The sequence below is a fragment of the Schistocerca cancellata genome, chromosome 4 (genome assembly GCF_023864275.1).
Source record: "Schistocerca cancellata isolate TAMUIC-IGC-003103 chromosome 4, iqSchCanc2.1, whole genome shotgun sequence".
NCBI classification, from domain to species: Eukaryota; Metazoa; Arthropoda; class Insecta; order Orthoptera; family Acrididae; genus Schistocerca; species Schistocerca cancellata.
The window spans coordinates 758760828-758783845 of NC_064629.1; the positions used below are offsets into that span (position 1 = coordinate 758760828).

Sequence of the window (23018 nt, forward strand, 5' to 3'; positions counted from 1 at the left end):
CGAGCCCTCCTGACGTATAACGGAAGCTCTGGTTCCGGCAAAACAGGTTCGCTGGGATTCAAGGTTCAGCTCGAGGGAGACAGTCGGAGATATTACTCTGATTTTTGATGCATTTTATCATTTAATTATGTAATAACAATTATATGCCGATTTTCATTCACCATAACTTAACATACGGATGTGAAGTGTGGTCTGAGAAAGGCAGAGAAAAAGTGACTGGAAGCAGTGGAAACGTGGATATGGAGAAGAATGACAAAAACAAGCTGGGTAGATCGAAAAGGTAATGAACAGGTCTTAAGAGAAGTGAATGAGAACAGAACGCTAAATTATGTAGGAAGAAGAAAATCCAAAATGATAAGGCACATAATGAGACACAACCAGTTCCTAAAGAATGTATTTGAAGGAAAAGTTTTAGGGAAAAAACTAAGAGGCAGGTCAAGAGCGACGTATTTTAATAACATCAAAGAAGATATGGGGATAAAATCGTATGAAGAATTGAAGAGGATGACAATGGAGAAAGGGACGTGGCTAAATCGACAAGGCATAGCCTTTAGTTTATGATGATATATCGACTGCATGTACATACTTGATTTGTGATCGAATGATGCAGAACGGTGTGAGTTTGGCTCACAGCATAAATGTACGTACTATTTCAGGTAAACTTCGATTTCACACAACAAAATACTGATAACATCTTCACTTTTTTATAATTTTACTGATCTTTGGTATCCCAAATTGTACTAACATTCACAGGAGGACAAGATGACGCACTGACATAATAGGCTGTTGTTCTCACAAGAAATGCTTCAAGGAGAAGAGGAATTATTGTTCTTGTTATTGTAGTTGTTGAGCTCTCTTACGAGTCCTTCCTTGTGGTTGTCTAACAATAAAATAGGGAATGCTGAGTCCTCTCATCCAAAACCGATTGTTCTGTCAAAGTTACCTGTTTTCTTGTAGTTACGATATTACTATGAAGTGCTGGACAGGAATGTTTGAAGTGTATTGTACGTAACAGAGCTCAGCTATGTCAGTTTCGTGCAGCTTCCAGACTGATGAGTATCCTAATACTTCGTTAAGTGTGACAGCTGTAAACGACACGTTTGGCTTCAGTGAAATTTCTCCAACATAGTGTCCGAACTAGGGTTGCGTTTCATTTCCCGGCCCGCTATATCTCAGTTCTTTACAGTGAACAGAAAATTGGGTGTCTTACGTCAACCAGCTCTGCTTAAGACTGTTTAGCCGCAGATATATGACCTGTTCTCATACGTAGCTGAGAATCAGTAGCAGAGAGAGGCGGGAAACATTGCAGACCTCTGAATACGTGGAGCACATTCGTATACCAACACTTAGCAACAGTTCGCCAGACCTAGTACGATGCGAAACACGTACTTCTGAGCACAACGCAGTTGAGATTCTTCGTGTAGAACCTATGTTTCAAAGGATTAAATCGAATGCTGTACAGTGTTTGATCGATTTGAACGTTTATCAGTTGTCCGCAACTACAGTGTTACTCTTTCTCAACGTAATATGTCGACACCATGATGATTATTTCTGGATAGTTTTTGACTTATTTCTTCTGTAGCAGTCTTTTTACGCACTGAGTACGGAGACAGTGGGGGAAACTGCACATGGATGTGGCTTCAGCAGCGCCGCCTGTCCATCGACGAGGCGGTGATGCATGAGTCGTGGGCGTCGTAAAACCGAGATAAGCGGAGCCCCCACGACGCGCCCACTTGGCCACACATGGCGCTTCCTTATGACCGTTTTACGATACGTGACCATTCTCGCGGTCCCTCGTTTACACGTTAGCACCCAGATGCAGAGACGTTTACTCTGTTGGCAGTCAGAAACTTATATTTTACTCTGCTACGGCCGAATGAGTTACTGTCGCTACATCATAATTCGGATGATCACCACAGTAAACCTGTGCGCCACAAACTCCCCGTAATAACAGCAATCACAAAACCCAGCAAAAGAGACTGACGCTGCGAAGTTCCATAATTTTGGTAAGTCTCCAAATGACGTACGCCGGTCTGTTACTACTAGCCCAAAAGTTAGTGCTATACTATAAGGAGCGATCAATAAGTCTCCGTCTGAGAGCGTTACCGCAGCGTATATGCAACCTAGCGCTACTTCGATGCTAGTATATAAGCACCGACACGTAGGTAAGGGGTTAGTGTGGCCTTTGAAACTTTTTGATCGCCTCTTATACATAGAAAATTAAGTTACTCACTGACCAGTTGTAAAAACGTTGCGCAAGTGATGACCGTACCAAGCAATAACTCGGTAAAAAAAAAAAAAAAAAATCGCGCATTAATCTTATTTGAACCAAGTAGTTAATCAGTGTAACAATTTAATGGTGTCAGCATACGTAAATACTTTCATGTAAATAATCTATTTATAAGAATTTGTTATGTTTCTTCTTTACCATTTCTAGGACTGTTCGGAAAGTAAGGTCCAGTCGGTCCCGAAATGGAAAGCCACAGTGAAAATCAAAACTGTTTTAGTAGCAACAGATAGCTACACCTTCCACCTGCTTCTCTACATAGTCGCCTCGCCGACTAAGAGGTTTGTCGTATCATCGTACCAACTGTCCAATACCCACGTCATAGAAGGCAGCCGCCAGTGATTTCCGCCAGTTCTCTACGCTGCCCTACAGCTCATTGTCTGTGCCAAAATGTTGCCTTCACAGCAAGCGGTTCATGTGAGCAGAGATGAAACTCAACGGGAGACAATTACGGGCTATATTGTGGATAATCAAACATTTCCAATTGAAAACGATGCAGGAGCATCTTCATTGCCCCAGCAGAATGCGGCTGAGAATTGTCTTGAAGAAGAAAACGAACGACAGTTACGTAATGTTGGCTGCATAGCTTCAGGCGAAATTTCTCACCAGGCCCTCGTACTTGGCGGGAGACACTATTGTTATAGGCATTTTTATGTGCTCCCTGTGTGCTCAGAACTAAAACGAACGACGTAACGTGATCTACGGGCACACTAGAGGCACTTCGTCGGATTTACACTGTGGTTTCCATTTCGCGACCGATCGTTCCTTACTTTCCGAATAACCCTCGTACGAAGGCTATTCGGAAAGTAAGGAATGATAGGTCACGAAATGGAAACCACAGTGAAAATCAAAACTGTTTTATTTACAACGGTTATCTACGTCTTCCAACTACTTCTCTGCACAACTCCGCTCACACTTAGACATCTGTCGTAGCGTTGTACCAAATTTTCAATTCTCTCGTTATAGGAGACAGCTGCCAGTGCTTTTCGGCAATTTTCTATTCTGGATAGCAGCTCGTTGTCTGTGTCAGAATATTGTCTTCATAGCCAGCGGTTCACTTGAGCAGAGATGAACCTCAGGGGTTCCGAATTACGGACTGTATTGTGGGTGATCAAACACTTTCCATCGAAAACGCTGCAGGAGCATCTTCATTGCCCCTGCGTAGTGCGGCCGATAATTGTCGTGTAGAACGAACCGCATGACAGTTACGTTATGTGGATTGCATAGCTACAGGCGAAATATTTCGCCAGGCCCTCATGCTTGGCGGGAGACGCTAGTTTCTAGCAGTCTTTACGTTCTTGCTGTGAGCTGAGAACTGAAAAGAGCGACATGATGCGATCGATGGGCGTACTAGACACAGTGCCCAACGCATCTGTGCAAAGCTTCATAAAATTTTCACTGTACTTTCAATTTCGTGACCGAACGCTCCTTACTTACCGAATAACCCTCGTAGTTATATAGGCAGTACTAGAAACACTGCCCTACACATCTGTGCACAGTTACGTCAGGTGTTCACTGTGGTTTCCTTTTCGCGCCTAATCGGACCTTACTTTCTAAATAGCCCTCGTAGATGGTTTCTCCTATAGCATCGTTCTAAAGTAAACATCTAGTTGGAATAGATGTCCACATTCCATCAGCGAGTAAAACGTCGCACAACAGGCCATCGATGATAGGCGTGACCGACGGCTGCGGAAACTGTTGAGCAACTGACTGCCCAGATGATTTAAGATGCGGCCAACAGTGTCTCCTTAACGACTGCTCAGTGAACGTTGCTGCGTATCACGCACCCATGATGACGAAGGTTGGAATTTGGTCGCCAGTACCGCACCTTGACGTCCACTGAGTGGCGACAGGCAACCTTTTCTGATGAGTGACATATTATGCTCCCTTGGACAGATGGCGGTTGGGATGTACGGCGTGAAACGTCTGAATCCGAACAAGGAGGGACCGTTATGATCTGGCGACAATTTTTATGGCATTCCCTGGGTGATCTCGCTTTTCTGGAAGGAACAGTGGACCAACACAAGTATGCATCTATCCTTGGGGACCATGTCCACCCCTATGTGCAGTTCGTTTTTTCTCGACAGATGGCATCTACCAGCAGGACAATGCAGCTTGTCACACAGTCACAGTGTACGTGGGTGGTTCGAAGAGCACCAGGATGAGTTTACCCATCTCCCCTGGCCGGAAAACTCCCCTCATTTAAAACCAACCAAGAATCTGTGGGACCACTTCGATAGGGCTGTTCACGCTACTGATCCCCAACCGATAAACATAGCACCGCCGGCCACCTCACTGGAGTCGGCCTGACTGCACATCCATGTCGGTACCTTCCAGAACCTCATTAACTCTCTTCCTGCACGTCTTCTAGCGGTTCGAGCTGCAAAAAGTGTATCTTCAGGCTTTTGTCAGATGGTCACTTTAATGTGAGTGGATATTGTAAATTCATATACGGGTTCTTCATCTGTGTGGCCATAGTGTTCGTAGTTGCTTTATAATTTTTTAGGGTATATTTTTTCTGTCGTTTCAGCTACAAAAATGCGTGATTTTTTCACCAGACGCGTTTCACTTTATTGAGGTAAAGCATCATCAGTGGTCTGTAATAAAGTTATTTACATTTTGATTTGCTTTTAGATCGAAAAATAGTTTGTTAAGAATAGGTTTGATTTGTACTTACGGTGATTTTTCGGCAGATTTCTCGCTTACATCGGGAAATGCCGTCTGCTAGCACATCGTTGTTTTTCTGTGTTACACATTGATAATTTTGGTCTAATTTTTAGTTGTTCTGAAGCACTATGTACTTCTTATGTTTTTCACAACACACTTTTGTGCGCACAACTGTATTGTGTTTGTTTTTGTACTTCAAGTATGTGTTGTTGTTTCTGTTTCGTAGCGTTGCCAACATAACCTTTCCACTACTTTGTAAAACTAGCTTCTAATACAGAACCTCTATCCTATACAACTAAAGGGATGTAGTATCGGGTCAAGAAATTGGGGGAATGTAGACAACAAAACTGCATATAGAGAAAGGAAAATAATCGCTGCAGGTATGCCACAGTGATCGACATTGGGTGCGCTCTTGTTATTGTTGTACGTGTACACAACCTGACAAAAAAGAGAATTACTTAAAATGGAAGGAGGAAATGAAGTGAAACTTCGCGGTTTGAGAGAGTATCTGATATTATTTCAACAATTACAAAGTGAAGAGAAATTTGCAAAGAAATTTGCAGTACGAGACGACTTTTCAGTATGATGTGGCACCCTGTCTGGCCTGGATTCGATTGAGAATGGTGTCATGAAGCCGTCGTATTCTTAGCCAAGCTGACCCACAACTGTTGTAATTGGTCATTGATATCGTGGCACTGCTACGCAGTTGCTGTCCGAGGTAGTCCCACACAGATTCCATGAGGGGCAGATCTCGGGACCTTACTGGTTACAAGAACACCTCAATGTGATGCAGACAGTTCATGAAGACTCGTACAATGTGCGGACCAGCGTTGCCCAGGTGAGAAATGGCACCACGAGAATATCACATGATAAGTAACACATGAGAACGCACGATGTCCCTGACGTACCGTACTGCCGGAATTGTTCCCTCAATCACTATCAGCCTTGACCTGAAGACATACGCAATGGCTCTGCAATGACGCCTGGAGTAACACGTGAGCTTCTCCAAAACAATGGAAGATTTGGTTCAAAAATGGTTCAAATGGCTCTGAGCACTATGGGACTCAACATCTGAGGTCATCAGTTCCCTATAACTTAGAACTACTTAAACCTAACTAACCTAAGGACATCACACACATCCATGCCCGAGGCAGGATTCGAACCGGCGACCGTAGCAGTCGCGTGGTTCCAGTCTGAAGCGCCTAGAACCGCTCGGCCACCTCTGCCGGCGGAAGATTTGGACCTCGCCACAGGTGCCCTCCATACTCGCCAACGATGATCATCGAGGGTAGTGCAGAACTGCGATTCATGGCTGAATGCGACGCCGTTAACCAGCAGTCCATGCTTCCGGTTGACGACACCGCTCCAAATGCAGCCACTGCGTTGTGGTGTTAATGGCAGCTTATGCATGGCACGTAATTCCATAGACCGACCGCTTTTAGTCCCCGCGCAATGGTGAGGTAAGACACAGGACTTTGCAGTCTATTACTTGTTCCCGTATGACAAGCGCAGATGCTATGGAACTTCAGTGTGCTAGGCGCACAATACGGCGATCCTTCCTTGTGGTAATCAGGCGTGGCCGAAATAGAAAGTTGATGACGAGTATATCTGCTCTCATGAGCCGATAAATCTGGATACTGCACGACTCAACAAGTTGGCCAACTTTGCTTGATGCTGATGACACTCTCTCACACAAGTACACGGAATCTGCGAGTCTTTTACAATGATCACTGAACATCTGACACTATTGGCGCCCCTTGTATACCTTACCAGGCCTGGTAACAAAACTTAACACGAAAAACACCAATGCACATTGGTGGCAGTTTTAAATGTCGCAGAGGAATGCAAGTCTAATAGCTTACAAATCCAACGATGATGTCTACACGTACGCAGTGACATTGATATTCGACTATGTCTCCTGGGTGCTTCACTTTTTCTTGGAGACAGTGTATGTAAAGCATCTTTCATCGTATATCCAAGAATCATAAATAGTGTCTTTGCTTACGATTCAAACATTATCATGAAGCCTAATTAATAAAATACAACAGATGAAAATGTAAATCACTTTTTCGTGAAAATTAATAAATGTTTCTCTACAAACGAACAATACCTGAACTTAGATAAAATACAATACACCTAAGTCAGTACTGCACAAGACTTGAGCACAACATTAGAAATAATGCATGAGCATAAGTCAATAAATGCCACAGAATATTTTGCAATCTTAGGTGTTTACCTAAAATGAAAAACGTATGTTACAGACTTTAAAGACGTTGAAGGTGTGCAGCATTTACATTACGTTAATGTCAGATTTTGGATACGAAAACGTCAAGACCTCGACTTACTTTTCCAGTTTTCAATCACTAACGTCTTATAGCATCACATTCTGCGTATCTCTTTACTGAGGAAAAAAAATGTGTCTTGCACAGAAGCGTGTAATATATAACGTTCACTCTAGGGAGTCTTGTAAACTGCTGTAAGTGGTTGGGCATAGTGACAAAGCCCTCACAGTACATATAGCAGATAATCTAGTTTGCTTCAGTCTTTCACAGTTCTAAAAAACAATAGCATTCACATATGTAATACTAGATGGAAATTTTACTTACAATATCCATCAATGAGCCTTATTATGACACGAATGTGAGTGAGGTGTAAAAATCTTGGACCACATACGCATTGATGTGAAGAGTTTAATAAACTAAACACCTATACTAACTTCAAACAAAAATTAAAATCATCTCTGCTTCAGTATTTATGTTCCACAGAAGAATTTCTGAATATGCGATAATAGTTTGTGTATCTCTAAGGAAGATATATAACGTAGTCAAGAGACAATGATGTAAACAACCAGCATCATCCACATTCTTTCCTGACAAAGTATTGTAGCTGTAAAGTTGACGTGTTCCACATCGACGAGAGGTCGCCATTATGGTATATGGAATAAGTAAATAACAAACTAACATATATGTATTACAGATAATACACGTGGTTTTCTAATACTTTTATTTCAAACAACTCTTGCCAAGGTAGATTGAAGAAAGTTTCACTTACCTGGAAAAAGAAAAATCCTTGGAACTGCTAGTGGACTGACGAAACCTCATCCATTGTTTAAGTAATAAAAGTAAAGGACAAGCACTGCACGCGAATTTCTGTTGCTTACAAAGAACTACTATTAAATAATTAGCAACTGGCCGAAACCTAGTGCCATTATTTAAGTAATAAAAGTAAAAGTCAAGCATTGCACTCGAACTTTTCTCGTTTAGATATGGCTGTAAATTGTATTGACATCGACGAAAAACTATGATATTGACATCCTTTATTGTGAGAAATTAACCATCAAAAATATTATCAATGGAATCTGGTGTGCTTTTAAGTAATTATTTTTCAATCATACAGTTAAACAATTTTACACTGATTATAATTGTCATAGAACATGTGATCCCAGTGACATATACTTTCCGAAACTCTTCTGATCATCTGAGGTGAAAGCTTCTCTTCTTGGTCACGCAGAAAATGTACCAGCATCTAGAACGCTTCAGCACCGTATCTGGCAGGCTAGTCTCCTGCAGCCCTTAAACATGTGGCAGGGACCTGTGCTATGCTACGGCAGAGTGCAGCTGGAACTGGAAGTGCTGCTGGCCGGCTGGAGTCCAGTCGTGGGGAGTGCAGCTACCACCCCGCCGCCGCCTGGCTGCCGCCTAGAGCGTCGACTTACCTGCGCAACATCGTACACACGAGGGTCAGCCAAATTCAAACGTCCACGGCCTCACTGCCCTGTTTCAAGCCCGTACCGTAAGGTAACAATTTGTCAGCGGAAGTGTCCTAGCCTTAGACTGTCCAGCACTTTCCACGAGGAAGATGCGAGTGAGCGAGCATCCACGGCCTCTTTACACACCAACAACGTAATGGACTTCCATATTTATTCCGAACGTTCAGAACTGCGAGACTCAATCGGAAGCAACTTTGTCGCCACACCGATTAATGCCGGGCATTCTCGTGGCCATTCATACGTCCTTGAAATAGCCAGGTGTTCGGTATTGGAACTTTTGAAGTACAACGTTGAGGTGGTATAGCCTTCGTGTTTGGGTATAACCGTTAGGACGTGAATAATATCCAGCTCAATAATGTGAAGTTCAATAATGTTATATTTTTCCCACTTTTTCCTCCCCTTGGCGGTAAATGGCATATGGCGAGGGCCTCCTGTCGGGTAGACCGTTCGCCTGGTGCAAGTCTTTCGATTTGACGCCACTTCGGCGACTTGCGCGTCGATGGGAATGAAATGATGATGATTAGGACAACACAACATCCAGTCCCTGAGCGGAGAAAATCTCCGACCCAGCCGGGAATCGAACCCGGGCCCGTAGGATTGACAGGCTGTCGCGCTGTTCACTCAGCTACAGGGGGGCGAACACCTTGGAGGTGTCCTGTTGCGATGCATTATCGCTCATCCTCGGTTTGTTGCTATCAATACTGTCACGCAAATTGCTATTTCTTCTACGTTTCCCCGCCGTGGCTCAGTCCTGTTACGATACGCAATCATCCATCCATGACTTGTAATATTATTTTCTTACAACTCTGATGTCAGACATCGTTCTTGTTCCCCTGTATGTGAGTTACACAAAGAGAAGGTAAGCGTCAACAATCAACAAATCTTGTTAAATTTATCTGTGTACATTCACAGAATAATCGCTTTGCATTATGTTTATGAAGAGAAGAAAGGGAACCAGCTCTATATTGGCCGAGTTGAGTGTTGAAAACCCTACAGGAAACAACACTTAGATCGGCCTCTCTCGGAAGCTAGTACTCTGAGCGACAAGCTATACAAGCAGGTGTGCCTCATGAAGTAGTGACCGCAGTAATCGTTATCGTCTTTTAATGTTTGCCGAGTTATTGGCAGAGAGGATCAGCGATCAGTATGTCTTCAACAATAAAGTTTATTTCAAGCAAATAATTACGTAAATTCTTTAAAGGCTCATTGATTTCGAGTGATTAGTCATTTTCAGTAGCCCAGAAATGTTTCCTGGAGGATGTTTGCCTCACAAATGCAAGGAGAAAACGTTTAGTAGAGGCACCTCCAAGTATTACAGTCCTCTTGCGCGAGTCTCGTGGAAATATATGTGACTTTTAAGTAATGGAACCCAGTACATTGTCTTGAACAGCGAGTACTCTTCGGACGTAAATGTACCGTCAGTGGTTATGTTAGGATCGCACGTGTTCCCTTCGCACATAAACAATCTGACCGTTTGGGTGAGCAGCAGTCTGCGACTGTTTGCTGACAACTCTGCAGTTTACGGAAAAGAATCGTCCAACCATGACTCGAGAAAAATACAGGGTGACTGGAACGTATTTTCTATTTCGTGTGATGAATGGCAGCTCGCTCTAAATATGGAAAAATGTAAGTTAATGAACATGAAATAGAAAAATAATCCTGTAGTGCTCGATTACATATTACTGATGTTCTATTTGATACAGCTACGTCGATGAAATATTTACGCGAAACGTTGCAAAACGGCGTAATATGGAACGAATGCATAAAGCAGGTTGTAGGGAAGGCGAATAGTGGACTTCACTTTACTGGGAGAATAATAGGAAGCTGTAGCTCGTCTTTAAGGGCGTCTAAGAACAAAACACTTGTGCGACCCATTCTTTATTACTGCTCGAGTGTATGGGATCCCTACTAAGTCTGATTAAAGGAATAGATCAAAGCAATTCAGAGGCGGTTCGATCAAGACGCTACTGTTGTAGAAATGCTTCGTGATCCCAAATGAGAATCCTTGGAGGGAAGAAGACGTTGTTTTGACGAAATATTTCATAGAATCTTTTAGATAATAGGTGTCTGGGACAGACAGCAGAACAATCCTACTACCACGAACATACACGTCGTGTACGTACTGCAAAAACAGGATAAAAGAAATAACGGCTCGTACGGAATCATGCAAATAATGGTTTTACCCTCTTTCTGCTTGCGAGTGGAACAGGATAGGAAATGACTAGCAGTGGTCAATTTGTATTTAAATGTAGAAATGTTGACTTCTCGCATTTTCTGTGGCAGCGGTCGCCCAAGAAGCATTTATGAAGAATTAACTGAAGAATTTACGCGAGCATTTGAATGAAATATACCTTACGGTTAGCGTTTGAGCTCCTAAATTTCTTCGCGTTACCATTTCTTCCAGGACTGAAAATTTAGCAAAGTACGCTTTAGATCTTCTGTAAAGTTACAACAGAGTGACATTTTGATTCTTGAAACGGAATTTAGGCTTCGCTAAGCCATTTCTTCGTGATACGCTTTTCCCAACGAGTGGCAGTCTGAAAGGAAATGCGGGAGAATTTCTGTGAAGATTGGAAAGTAGGAGAGAGATACAAGCAGAAATGATAATCCGACGGGGTATGATACATGTTTCATTCTAGGACAATACAGGAGACAAGATAATTACCTGCGAATGGCAAGGTCCCCTATTTGATTCCCGATCTGGTAAACTGTTTTCATCTGACCTAAAACTCCTAAACGGACACACAAAGTTGCAGTCTTAAATATCCATTTGGGGCTCTACGTTGTAAGCTGGAAGGTTATGGCTACGGGCGACTCGCTTAGTTACGATGGATACTATGTACTCGCTCCTCTAACTCAAAGTCACCAACAACGGAACTCTGCGTCTGGCAGTTAAACTCCTTTCTGCCTGTGCTTATGGACATCACAGAACTGTGTAAGATTGTAAACAAATAACTAGAAATTTAGCGAGATAATAAAGTGACATACGAGAATGCTTATTATAACGTCAGAACGGAGCAATATAATGCTGCACATTATTCATAAAACAATAACAGCTTTAGCTGTGTTGTTAAAAGTGCGACCTTTCGTAGTCAACACAAGAAGAAACAGAGTTTTGTAGACTAGAATAATAATTACGAAGACAGTTGTAACAGAGATAATTGTGAGAATAGTAAACAAAGAGTTTGTGGACTTAGTTTTGTTGAATGAATTTCAAAATATGTCATTATTGAAAAACAGATAAATTAAACATAAAGCGCACCAATTCGCTGATAAAGGATGCTTAAAAACTGTAAACGGATTAAATTGGACTCATGAAGAATACAGCGTGTAATAAATGGCCAGTAGTAGATGAGAAAACTGGAAAACTTCGGAAAGAGGGACGGTTAACAGGATTTAGAAACCTGTTTAGTATATAGTGAAGCATGTAGTGCTGTTAAAGTCCAGGAATATGTACAAGGAAGTTCAGGCAGATGCTTTTAAGAAATGTCGGCTCACATTACTGTGATTAAATTGACGTATAGGAGGAGGGGAAAAATACTGAAGTAATACTGAGTACTTTGAGCTAGTACGACACCGTTCAACTTCCATTTCTCTATTCAAAAAATAATTTTATTTGGGAGCTCTTACGTAATCTTATAAGCTGTAATTCAAGGTTTCGCTGGACTATTTGTACGATCAGTAATTCAGCTTCAGTTCAGCGATGATGATGAACTAATAGTATAGTAGTTATAGTATAAGAACGTCAACCATCTGGTTATTTCCGGAGGATTAATGAAGAAAAACTATCACACGTTGATTATGTTAAGAAACTGATTTATTGCGCTTGTAGCTTACATACTTTTCACAGCTCTTCATATGTGGTTAGACACAATAAACATCACAGGACCGATTAATATTCCTTACGACTATGTGCACATACAATTAAAGATGAAAAAATGTTCGAGACTTTATTACAGTTGCATCTGAAAGTCAATATAGTGAGTTTACTCCCCAGCCTGTTTAGTACAGGCTAACGGTAGTAGACGGTTGCTATATTTTCTAGTTGCAATCTTTGGTAATATAAACGTTACGACACAAAAACAAGAAAGTGAAGTGCATCAGATTGTAAGTGCTAAAATTATCCCACGATAGTTGTGATAAATTGTGTGTTATGATTAGTAAACGTGAATGTGGTTGAATGCACTGAAAATGAAGAAATTTCCACTTTAGAAATTTTTTAAAAAGGTTACTGTATGTGACTGTTAATTTTGCTTCTGTATTCAGTGATGGACTTAACAGTCGTTAGCTAATGATGTATATTCATTGCAGTTATAAATCTGAAAAAAGATCAGGAAGGTTCACGTAAATTTTACGAACTCTGGTAAATTAATAGCAATTAGGCAGAGAAACGGATGAAAATTAAAGCATAAGCACAAGAGAGATCCACAGTAATCGACTGCGGATTTAACCTGTTAACCTGCTTTGCCTTAAGTATTAGTTTCCATACTGAAGACAAAATCATAGGAAGAAGAAGATGTTCAAATAAGAGTAGTAGCAGTGGGTTAGCGCATGAGAATTTCAGAGTAGGAATGCTGAAAAACTGCTGCCTGACATCGAGGGTTATGTAACGAAGTATTCGTTTCAAATGCAAAGTAACGATGAGTCTATTATGTGGGACATAAGAAAGATCAAGATGCTATTCAGTATGAAATATTGGTAGAATATAATACGAAAGCAAAAAAGCGATGGTGAGCTCCTGGGCAAAGAAAGCTTGTTGCATACATTTAACTTTACTTTCCTGCCATATCAACGAAGTTCAAGGACTGATGTGCCGATTTAATGTGTTTGAGGCATAGCATTATATGAAACTGGGTGTTAGTAGGCGTCATGTTGCTATATGGCTGGCTATGTCACAGTTAATAATTGTTTTGGCCGTCACTACGTTAACAGTTTCAAATCAGTTTGACTACATAGCTTATTATCGTTAACTGTGGACTTTTACAAATGAAACGCTGTTTTAGCGAGCAAAACGTATCCAGTCAGTATTTCTCATACGTTTTACAGTCCACTTATTCATCCAAAAAAAAATCATCTTACTTACTACGCAACAAATTCATTTTTGTTTCGAATTGAGCTGTTTATAATTAATTAGGTATGTGGAACACCTTCTTGGAAAGCGAGCTTGACGACTGGGCACCAGGGGATGTCCAGATCATTGTACTTGGTACCGAAACCAGTAGCCAGTGGGCAAAATAAATGTTCGACAGTAAATTACTGATTGTGTTGTCTGCTGTTACAGCCTATAGTGTACATATTTATACTTATCTGTTTGGATGGTAAAATCGAAACTGTTCTAGGAATAATTTTCAGACTCGAATTATTTCAGTAGAATGGGTTGAGCAGAAACAAATAATTTGTGGTTATTTGTTTCTGTCTTCAGGTTGCCACACCAGTCCATTTTATTCTTTACGAGAATGAAATACTTAATCAGGTTTAGAAGTCGAAAGTGGACATGAGAGCATTTGTATTTGTTTCCACTTAGTTTTCTATAACACCCAACGCCGATTAAGTGACCAGCATAATAACTTACATGTAACTGTCAGAAATAAGATGGACAGTACTGTCGTAAATGAAAAACGGTGGAATGTATTGTATTTGAGAGGTGGAAGTCAATATTGCTTCCAAATCAAAGTATGTTAACTGCGCTAGGATGAATAGAAACATAGATGTTTCAGAGGAAAATGCGGATGGATAAAGTTTATAGACATATGCTATGAGAATGTGGGGCAAGTTGGTTATTGAGATACATCTCGAAGCTTCATAATTATTAATATGGTAACGGAGGAAATTAAATAACATAGATTACAAATTGCTAATGGCGTTGATTGAAATAAATACAAGGAGACGAAAAGGTTGGAGCAAAACGGGAAGCGTGAAACACTTTACACTTATGGAAGAGTTACGTTTAGAAAATAGTCTCAGTGTCAATAAATATACTCAAAACTCATTCAGAGCTAGACTAGGTATGAAGGTTATTTCACAGCATCAATAATTCATTGGTTGAAAGGAATGAAAGAGTCAGGGAGGCTATTTACATGTGTTGCCGGGGAAATGGAATAAGTTTCTCCAGTCGATGTTTCGAATAAAATGAGCAACGACATAGTTTTCTTCTTAATGTGCCAGAACTGATAACAGAGCATACGCAAGTTGACAATTATTATAATGTGAATAAGTACAGTCAGTGCTGATCTTCATGTAACAAAGACATCGTTGGTGTGAACGAAGTAAAACATATTACCAAAGTCAAGTTATCTGAAAACCAAAGCCTTAGGGAAGAGTTCTTCGCTGCAATACCCCAATTCCTAATTTATAAACAGATGTATACTTGCAACTACAAGCAGGATGCTTTCAACAGTAATTATCCATTTGCCACTGCAGTGTTTAGCCACATGAGGAATCCTCCTTATCTGGTAAAAATATAAAGGAATCGGAGATGCAACACAGAGGGAGGACGGTTATCCACAACTGTTACAGATACCAGATTGCAGTGATGAGAGACGAGGTACATCATAGGGGACGGAGGTTGATATGTGAGTAAAATAGGGTTGTAGCTTAGTCCTCATGTCACTCGGTTTGAATATTCAGAAAACTGTGAAGAGAAACAAGGAGAAATTGTGGAAAGGAATTAAAGTTCATGGAGAAGAGATAAAAACTTTGAAGTGTGCTGACGACGTTGTAATTCTGCCAGAGACAGCAAGGAACTTGAAGATCGGTTCAAGGGAGTGGATAAGGTAATTAAAGGTGGTTAAAAGAATAGCAAAAGGAAAGGGTTAAATCAGGTCACGTTGTGGGAAGTAGATTACGTTGATGAAACACTAAAAGTAATAGATGAGTTTTGTTATTTGGACTGTAGATGATTAAAATGTTAGGAGGATATAATGTGTGGACTAGCAATATCGAGGAAAGCACTACTGAACGACGGAATATGTTAAAATCTGATAGGATATTTGTGTTAGTAAACTTTTTCTAATGGCATTTGCACATAGCCTTACATGGAAATTAAGCGTGGAGGATGAATGATATGGACATGAACAGAATACAAGTTATTGAAACGTGATGCTTCCGAAGAACGCGGAAAATTTAACAGATCGAATAACTAACGTAGAGGAATTGAATCAAACAAGGAGAACAGAACTGTATGGCACAACTTGGCTAAAAGATGGGATTCATTGAGAAATCGTTTATTTACGAGGGTTGCCCAGAAAGTAATGATTTTTTTTTCCCAGCCGAAAACAATGCTACGAATGCGAAACGTTACGTATGTATTATATGAATGAGTATTATATGAGTGAGCACGCCAACTTTCCGTCACTTCCGACAGATAGCGTAGCTGCAGGACAGTTTCAAGATGGCGTCTGTAGGTGATGTACGTAACAAGTAACGTGCCGTCATTGAGTTTCTCACTGCAGAGAAAGAAACTGTGGGGAATATTCACGAAAGCATGTGCAAAGTCTATGGAGCATCTACTGGTGACAGAAGTAAAGTTTGTCGCTGGGCCCGGAGCGTGAGTTCATCAGAAGGCAGTTCGGTGGAACTCCACGATTTGCAGCGGTCTGGGAGACCATCCACGGCTCTCACGCCCGACATGTTGCAGCGAGCAGAGGTGGACTTCCACTTGTTTGGGCCAATAAAAGATGCCGTTCATGGAAGACATTTTGAGGACGATGAGGAGGTGATTCACACAGCGAAGCACTGGTTCCGCCACCAGGACAAGGATTGGTACCGACAGGGCATACACGCCCTTGTTCAGCGGATGAGGAAGGCCGTAGAACGGGATGGAGATTACGTGGAAAAATATTGTGTGTAGATAAAACACCATTCTTTCGTGTGTGTAATTCTCATTATGTTCAATAAAGAACTATCGAAGAAGAAAATGCGGTGCATTACTTTCTGGGCAACCCTCGTAGTAAAAGAGGGTAGTGCCGGCGTTACAAGTAGAGAGAGGCCTAGGATTGACTACAATAAACAGATTCAATAGGATGTCGGTTGCAGTCGTTATGTAGGGATCAAGACACTTGCAAAAAATGGACTATCAAGGAGAGCTGTATCAAACCAGTTTTCGCACTGAATAGGAAAACAATAGCCTACTGCCATTGTTTGTCAAGTTCTTGTGAGTCTTTCGTAAATTCTGTAAATTTCAATGTGTATTACCACGGCGGCTAAAAGCCCTACCTTTTTGCAAGGCCGCCGGAAGGTTTTTATTTGGCTGACCCTCGTAGAAAGGAGCGTAATAAGAAAGCGGCAGGCAGAGAGAGGCGGTACGTGTAAGGCACTCACCCTGCACCTGAAGCATAATGTACGCCTCCGGGCGTGGGCGGCTGTTGACGAGACACGTGTAGCGACCGTTGTCTTCAGCGCTCACCGGGTGGATCTCAAGAGCGAAATTATCTTTGCGTAGCGTGATGCGACGCCGGTTCTCCCAGACGGTGGTTCCTGCGTCGGAATACTGCACCAGCTTCATATCGTTCGCCCACCACTCTAACTGTAGCACCAGGGACATGTCCGTCACACCGGGACAATCCAACGTTATGTTGTCGCCCGCCTGGCTCATCATTCTACGTTCCGGAATTTCGGGCATATCTGAAACAGATAAAATGCCATTGAAAATAGGCCACGAACATTATGTTTAGCTAAAGAACGTTCACTCAACACATAACTGAGAAATGCTGTGTATCACCTTCTCTATTTCACAAATGCTAGGGCAGGGTATCTTTATTGCAACATTTACACCAAACCAGAAACAGATGGAGCATTCAGAGCAGACCGTCAAATTAATTATACAGCTCTGTATTCGAGCCATTATTTTGTTAATGGACATTTAATTTACGCGCGGCAAGAAAAATACGCTACTTCTTTTAATATCTAATTCGGGAGAGTGTTGACAATACGTATCCTTCCACATACTTACGGTATTAATACTTCATGCCAAACAACCACTGTATCTCTTCCTCAATGACAGACACGAATTGTCATTCAGCTAGATCCACCGTTTCATTCTTCTATCAGGTTATACAGTTACTCCCCGCATGTGAGACGTGTGTCTAACCACACTATACTGCTTCGTAACTATCATCTCCTCGAATTCTCCAGCAAATTTTCTGCCATCCATGTGCGACCAATACAGTTGTATGGTACTCTTTGTATCCTACTTGATGACTCCTCTCAATAATATTATTCCGATCTTAGATTTATTAATTGTTAGGTGAATCAAAGTAATTTCAGTGCCAATGTTGGATTTTTTCCTTTTAGGCCTGTAACTTGACCGAACACCAGACACAGACCTTCGGATATTAACTACCGTAGGACACTAAAGGTAGAGCACAGTAAGTTTCACCATCGACCTCTTTTGTATATCGATCCCCTCAATTTATTCCCAGAAGAACGACTAGTAATGAGGCTGAATTGAGAAAAGGCATCTACCGACATATTATTATCTTGTCTTTGAAATCGGCTCTGTTATATTCTGTCTCCTATCAAGAAATTGTAGTGGACTAAAATACCTCTAACACAAAAAAAAGCACGACAAACCACGGAGGGAATATCCGAAGGTCCGAATGGCTGCAAATTGGGTAGACGTACATCTACTGTGAAGAGAAAGAGCTTCACAAATTGAGCAAGTCTCAGTTCGAATATAATGAATTTCCTTAATACAGAGAAGTTTCTGTCCATGCATCAGCACGGCTTTAGAAAGCATCGCTCCTGCGAAACGCAACTCGCCCTTTTTTCACATGATATCTTGCGAACCATGGATGAAGGGTATCAGATGGATGCCATATTCCTTGACTTCCAGAAAGCGTTTGACTCGGTGCCCCACTGTACACTCCTAACTAAGGTACGAACATATGGGATTGGTTCCCAAATATGTGAGTGGCTCGAAGACTTCTTAAGTAATAGAACCCAGTACGTTGTCCTCCATGGTGAGTGTTCATCGGAGGCGAGGGTATCATCTGGAGTGCCCCAGGGAAGTGTGGTAGGTCCACTGTTATTTTCTATCAACATAAATGGTCTTTTGGATAGGGTGGATACCAATGTGCGGCTGTTTGCTGATGATGCTGTGGTGTACGGGAAGGTGCCGTCGTTGAGTGACTGTAGGAGGATACAAGATGACTTGGACAGGATTTGCGCTTGGTGTAAAGAATGACAGCTAACTCTAAATAGAGATAAATGTAAATTAAGGCAGATGAATAGGAAAAAGAATCCCATAATGTTTGAATACTCCATTAGTGGTGTAGCGCTTGACACAGTCACTTCGATTAAAAATTTGGACGTAATATTGCAGAGCGATATGAAGTGGGACAAGCATGTAATGGCAGTTGTGGGGAAGGCGGATAGTCGTCTTCGGTTCATTGGTACAATTTTGGGAAGATGTGGTTCATCTGTAAAGGAGACCGCTTATAAATCAGTAATACGACCTATTCTTTAGCACTGCTCGAGCGTTTGGGATCCCTATCAGGTCGGATTGAGGGACGACATATAAGCAATTCAGAGGTGGGCTGCTAGATTTATTACTGGTGGGTTTGATCATCACGCGAGTGCTACGGAAATGCTTCAGGAATTCGGGTGGGAGTCTCTGGAGGAAAGGAGGCGTTCTTTTCGTGAATCGCTACTGAGGAAATTTAGAGAACCAGCATTTGAGGCTGACTGCAGTACAATTTTACTGCCGCCAACTTATATTTCACGGAAAGACCACAAAGATAAGATAAGAGAGATTAGGGCTCGTACAGAGGCATATAGGCAGTCATTTTTCCCTCGTTCTGTTTGGCAGTGGAAGAGGGAGAGAAGGTGCTAGTTGTGGTACGAGGTACCCTCCGCCACGCACCGTATGGTGGATTGCGGAGTATGTATGTAGATGTGGAAGAAGTCAATGACGTGTTGGTCCACCTCCGACGCGTATTAAACTATTTACCCCACTGCTGTCCAGGATGTCTCCAAACATGTCTTCGCCGGTCAGTGGGGTTCAGTTCTAAGCGGGACCCATCACTGAAGACAATTGTATTTTAGTCAATGAGATTCCAGGCCGAAGACGTGTCCGAAGACGCCATGGACCGTGCTACGGTGCCAATCTGACTGTAGGTCGCCATACGACCTGAGTCAAAGGTATTCTAGGCCCCATTTTGATGCCCTTCATGGCAATCCATCCTGGGCTTACATTTCAGCAAGATAATGCCTGCCTGCACACGGCGAGAGTGTATACTGCATGACTTCATGCCTGCTAAACCATATCTTGGCAGAAAGGTCGCCGGATCTCTCCCCAACTGAAAACGTTTGCAGCATTGTGGGCGCCGAATCCCCATCTCGGGATTCCGACATTCTATCGAACCAGTTGGACCGAATGTGGCACAATATGCCTCAGAGGGTGTCCAACAACGCTGTCAATCAATGCCAAGTCGAATAATTGCTTGAGTAAGAGCCAGACATTTACCAGCGCGTTATTGACTCGCTCAATTCGTAAAGCTCTTTCTCTTGAATAAATCATCCATTTTTTCTTAAATTATAAGCATTTGTTTGTCTGAACACGTGCATCACAGCTACCGATTTCAGTTCCTTTCAGATAATTCGTTCTCTCCCCCCCTCCTCCTCCTCCTCCTCTCTCTCTCTCTCTCTCTCTCTCTCTCTCTCTCTCTTTCTCTTTCTATCTATCTATCTCTATCTCTGAGTAGTATGCCAGCCGAAGAAACCCAAGAACCACGGAACCAACGTACGGAACCAACGTACCCTCTTTATATACTGATTAACAGCTTTTTGCTGTTAACAAAAGATTTTTAAATGTATTAGGAAAAAAATAATTATTTTTCATAGAAAGCGCGGCTATAAAAATTACGCGGAGCCACGAGGTGATTTTTCGTGCTTCCTCTTGTACCCAGCTTAGACGGTTATAACCTGATGACGTAACTCAAAATTTATATATAATTTACAAACGTAATGATGTGATTCAAGTTCTAATACACACATGAAGGCATAATAGTTTGCACAAATGCACATTAAACAATAACTTCATTGATAACGTATTTATTTCTTCGGCAGGCGACGAGATAACAAGAACGAATGCATCGTAACAAGAGTTAAGTGTAAATAATAATATTTTAATGCTCACATCCGTGATCCATGAAACAGTTACGGAGAGACCCGCCTACTTCGATGATACTTCATAGCCGGCCGGGATGGCCGAGCGGTTCTAGGCGCTACAGTTCATTCATTACCGATTACTTGTATGGCTAGCAGTTTCCAGTAACGCTCAATATTCAATGTTTTCAGTGGAAAACCTAAATAAAAATTCAGTGTTTTATTTAACTCCAGTAAAAACATGGCCCATAATGAAATGTAATTGTCATTGTTGTTGGAAAGAAAGGAAGTAAGATAGTTGGCTTTTGACGGTAATTTTCGTTCTGAACAATGTTTACTTACTTGTGTAATCAATCTCAGGACACAAGCTACACGAGTCTTATTTGAAAAAGTCGCCTTGAGCTACTGCTTAAATCTTTATTTAAACTACAACCGTTGGTCGATTGGTCATCATCAGGTACGTGTACACCAAATTGAAATAATACATGAGTAGCATTAAATTACATGCTACATTTTATAACGTGTGTGTCATCCTTAACACTTATTTCAGTCAAGTCATTTGTGACAGTATAATCTTGTAATGCTACTTATGCATTATTTCAGTTTGGTATACAAGCACTTGGTGATGGTCCGTCGACGGAAACTGACTGTTTAAATAAAGATTTTATCAGCACCGCTATACAGTTATCATGATATTTTTCAAATATCTGTGGGCTGCGGGATAACACCATTGAAAATATATTACCAAACTTATTGTCACTTCAGTTTTTCCATACTGACGGAGATTTTACTTCGAATCGCTGTTGTGATGCCTGTTGTATCCCAGTACATACAATTCAGAAACGATGAAAGAAAAATAAAGAAACACGTAATTTACAACGAAAGCCGTCAGTCAACCTGCCTCATATAATTTTGGGGTTTTGCCTTATCAAGTTCGCCAGAGTACCTTTTCTCGGAGTGCATTCGCTAGTACTTTTCATGTTCATATTTGCGTGCCAGGGATGTAGATCATACCGGGAACCTGAATTTGTGTGTCTTTATTCTCACATTCATTAGAGCTGACAATCAGTACTACATGTACCTATTACTACATGTCGCAAATATGTATGTTAGTTCATTTCGAATGAATTTGGGCATGATAACAAATGCATGCAACTAGGCAAATTCAGATGGAGGATCTTGATTTAGCTTGGCAGTAGTTGCTTGGGAAGGCATTTGAAAGATATTTTCGAAGCCAGGTTGACGCGGTTGCGCGTCTCCAGATGTGGATCCTCGCAAATTTCTGAGCCTTTGGAAACGGTCTTTGAAATTTCAGCTGTTGAACGGAATGCAAAATTTCAGGCCGAGAGAAGTGCGAGCTTCCTCTCCTGTTTTATGATCGGAGGAAACGCCAGCTCTTTCTAAATTAAGCAGTTTGGGGATTGGTCAGTATGCCCCACAAACTTTCGCGCTCTCTGTACGCAGAGGCGAGGTTGCGGAAGTTTTAGAAGAGAACTTACCGAGATGTTTTAGTTATTTCTCTCTGTGTATTTAGGCAGTGCCAAGGTAATGTCTAGCGTCAGGTGGATGTCTTTATTTGACGAAGTCTACATGCGTGTTTTTGATGTGTCGGACACTCAGTGTTTTTATTAAGTGCCAGGCAGTTTTCGAATTTGTTTGGACAGATTTTATATGTGGTATGATGAGCAAGGTGTTTCGTGTCACTTTACGTACATGCTTTGATGTACTGAAATCTTGTGTGTTATCAATAGATTCTTTATGTGGAATGTCGTTGGCCTAGGTGAAATATAACCTTTAATATACAAGGTAGTTTGGTGTCCTTTTGTTGCATAGGATCTTTGCAGGTGCATTCCTTTGGAATAGGTTTTTCTTGTGCTAAGCTTTAGGGCGTTTTCGTGATCGTATTAACGGATTGCCATGTGTTTCAATGCATCAGATAGGTTACTTGTTTTCACTGTAATGTGCTTTCTGCGTAGAAGCATCAAAGAAATTGGTATAGGCATGCGTATTCAAATACAGAGGTACGTAAACCCCTATATAGGACAACAAGTGCCTGGCGCAGTTGTTAGATCTGTTAGTGCTGCTGCAATGGCAAGTTATTAAGATTTAAGTGAGTTTGAATGTGAAGTTGTAGTTGGCACACGAGCGATGGGACACAGCATCTCCGAGGTAGCGACGAAGTGGGGATTT

At 41.5% G+C, this 23018-nt stretch overlaps 1 protein-coding gene across 1 annotated transcript in view; it reads right to left on the reverse strand.

The window, feature by feature from the left end:
• The window catches only part of LOC126184417 (uncharacterized), a 386694-nt gene that overhangs the window by 59405 nt on the left and 304271 nt on the right, over positions 1-23018 (reverse strand). The window contains exon 2 of the mRNA XM_049926805.1: positions 17043-17345. Coding sequence (XP_049782762.1) covers positions 17043-17345 — 303 coding nt within the window. The remainder of the gene's footprint in view (positions 1-17042; positions 17346-23018) is intronic.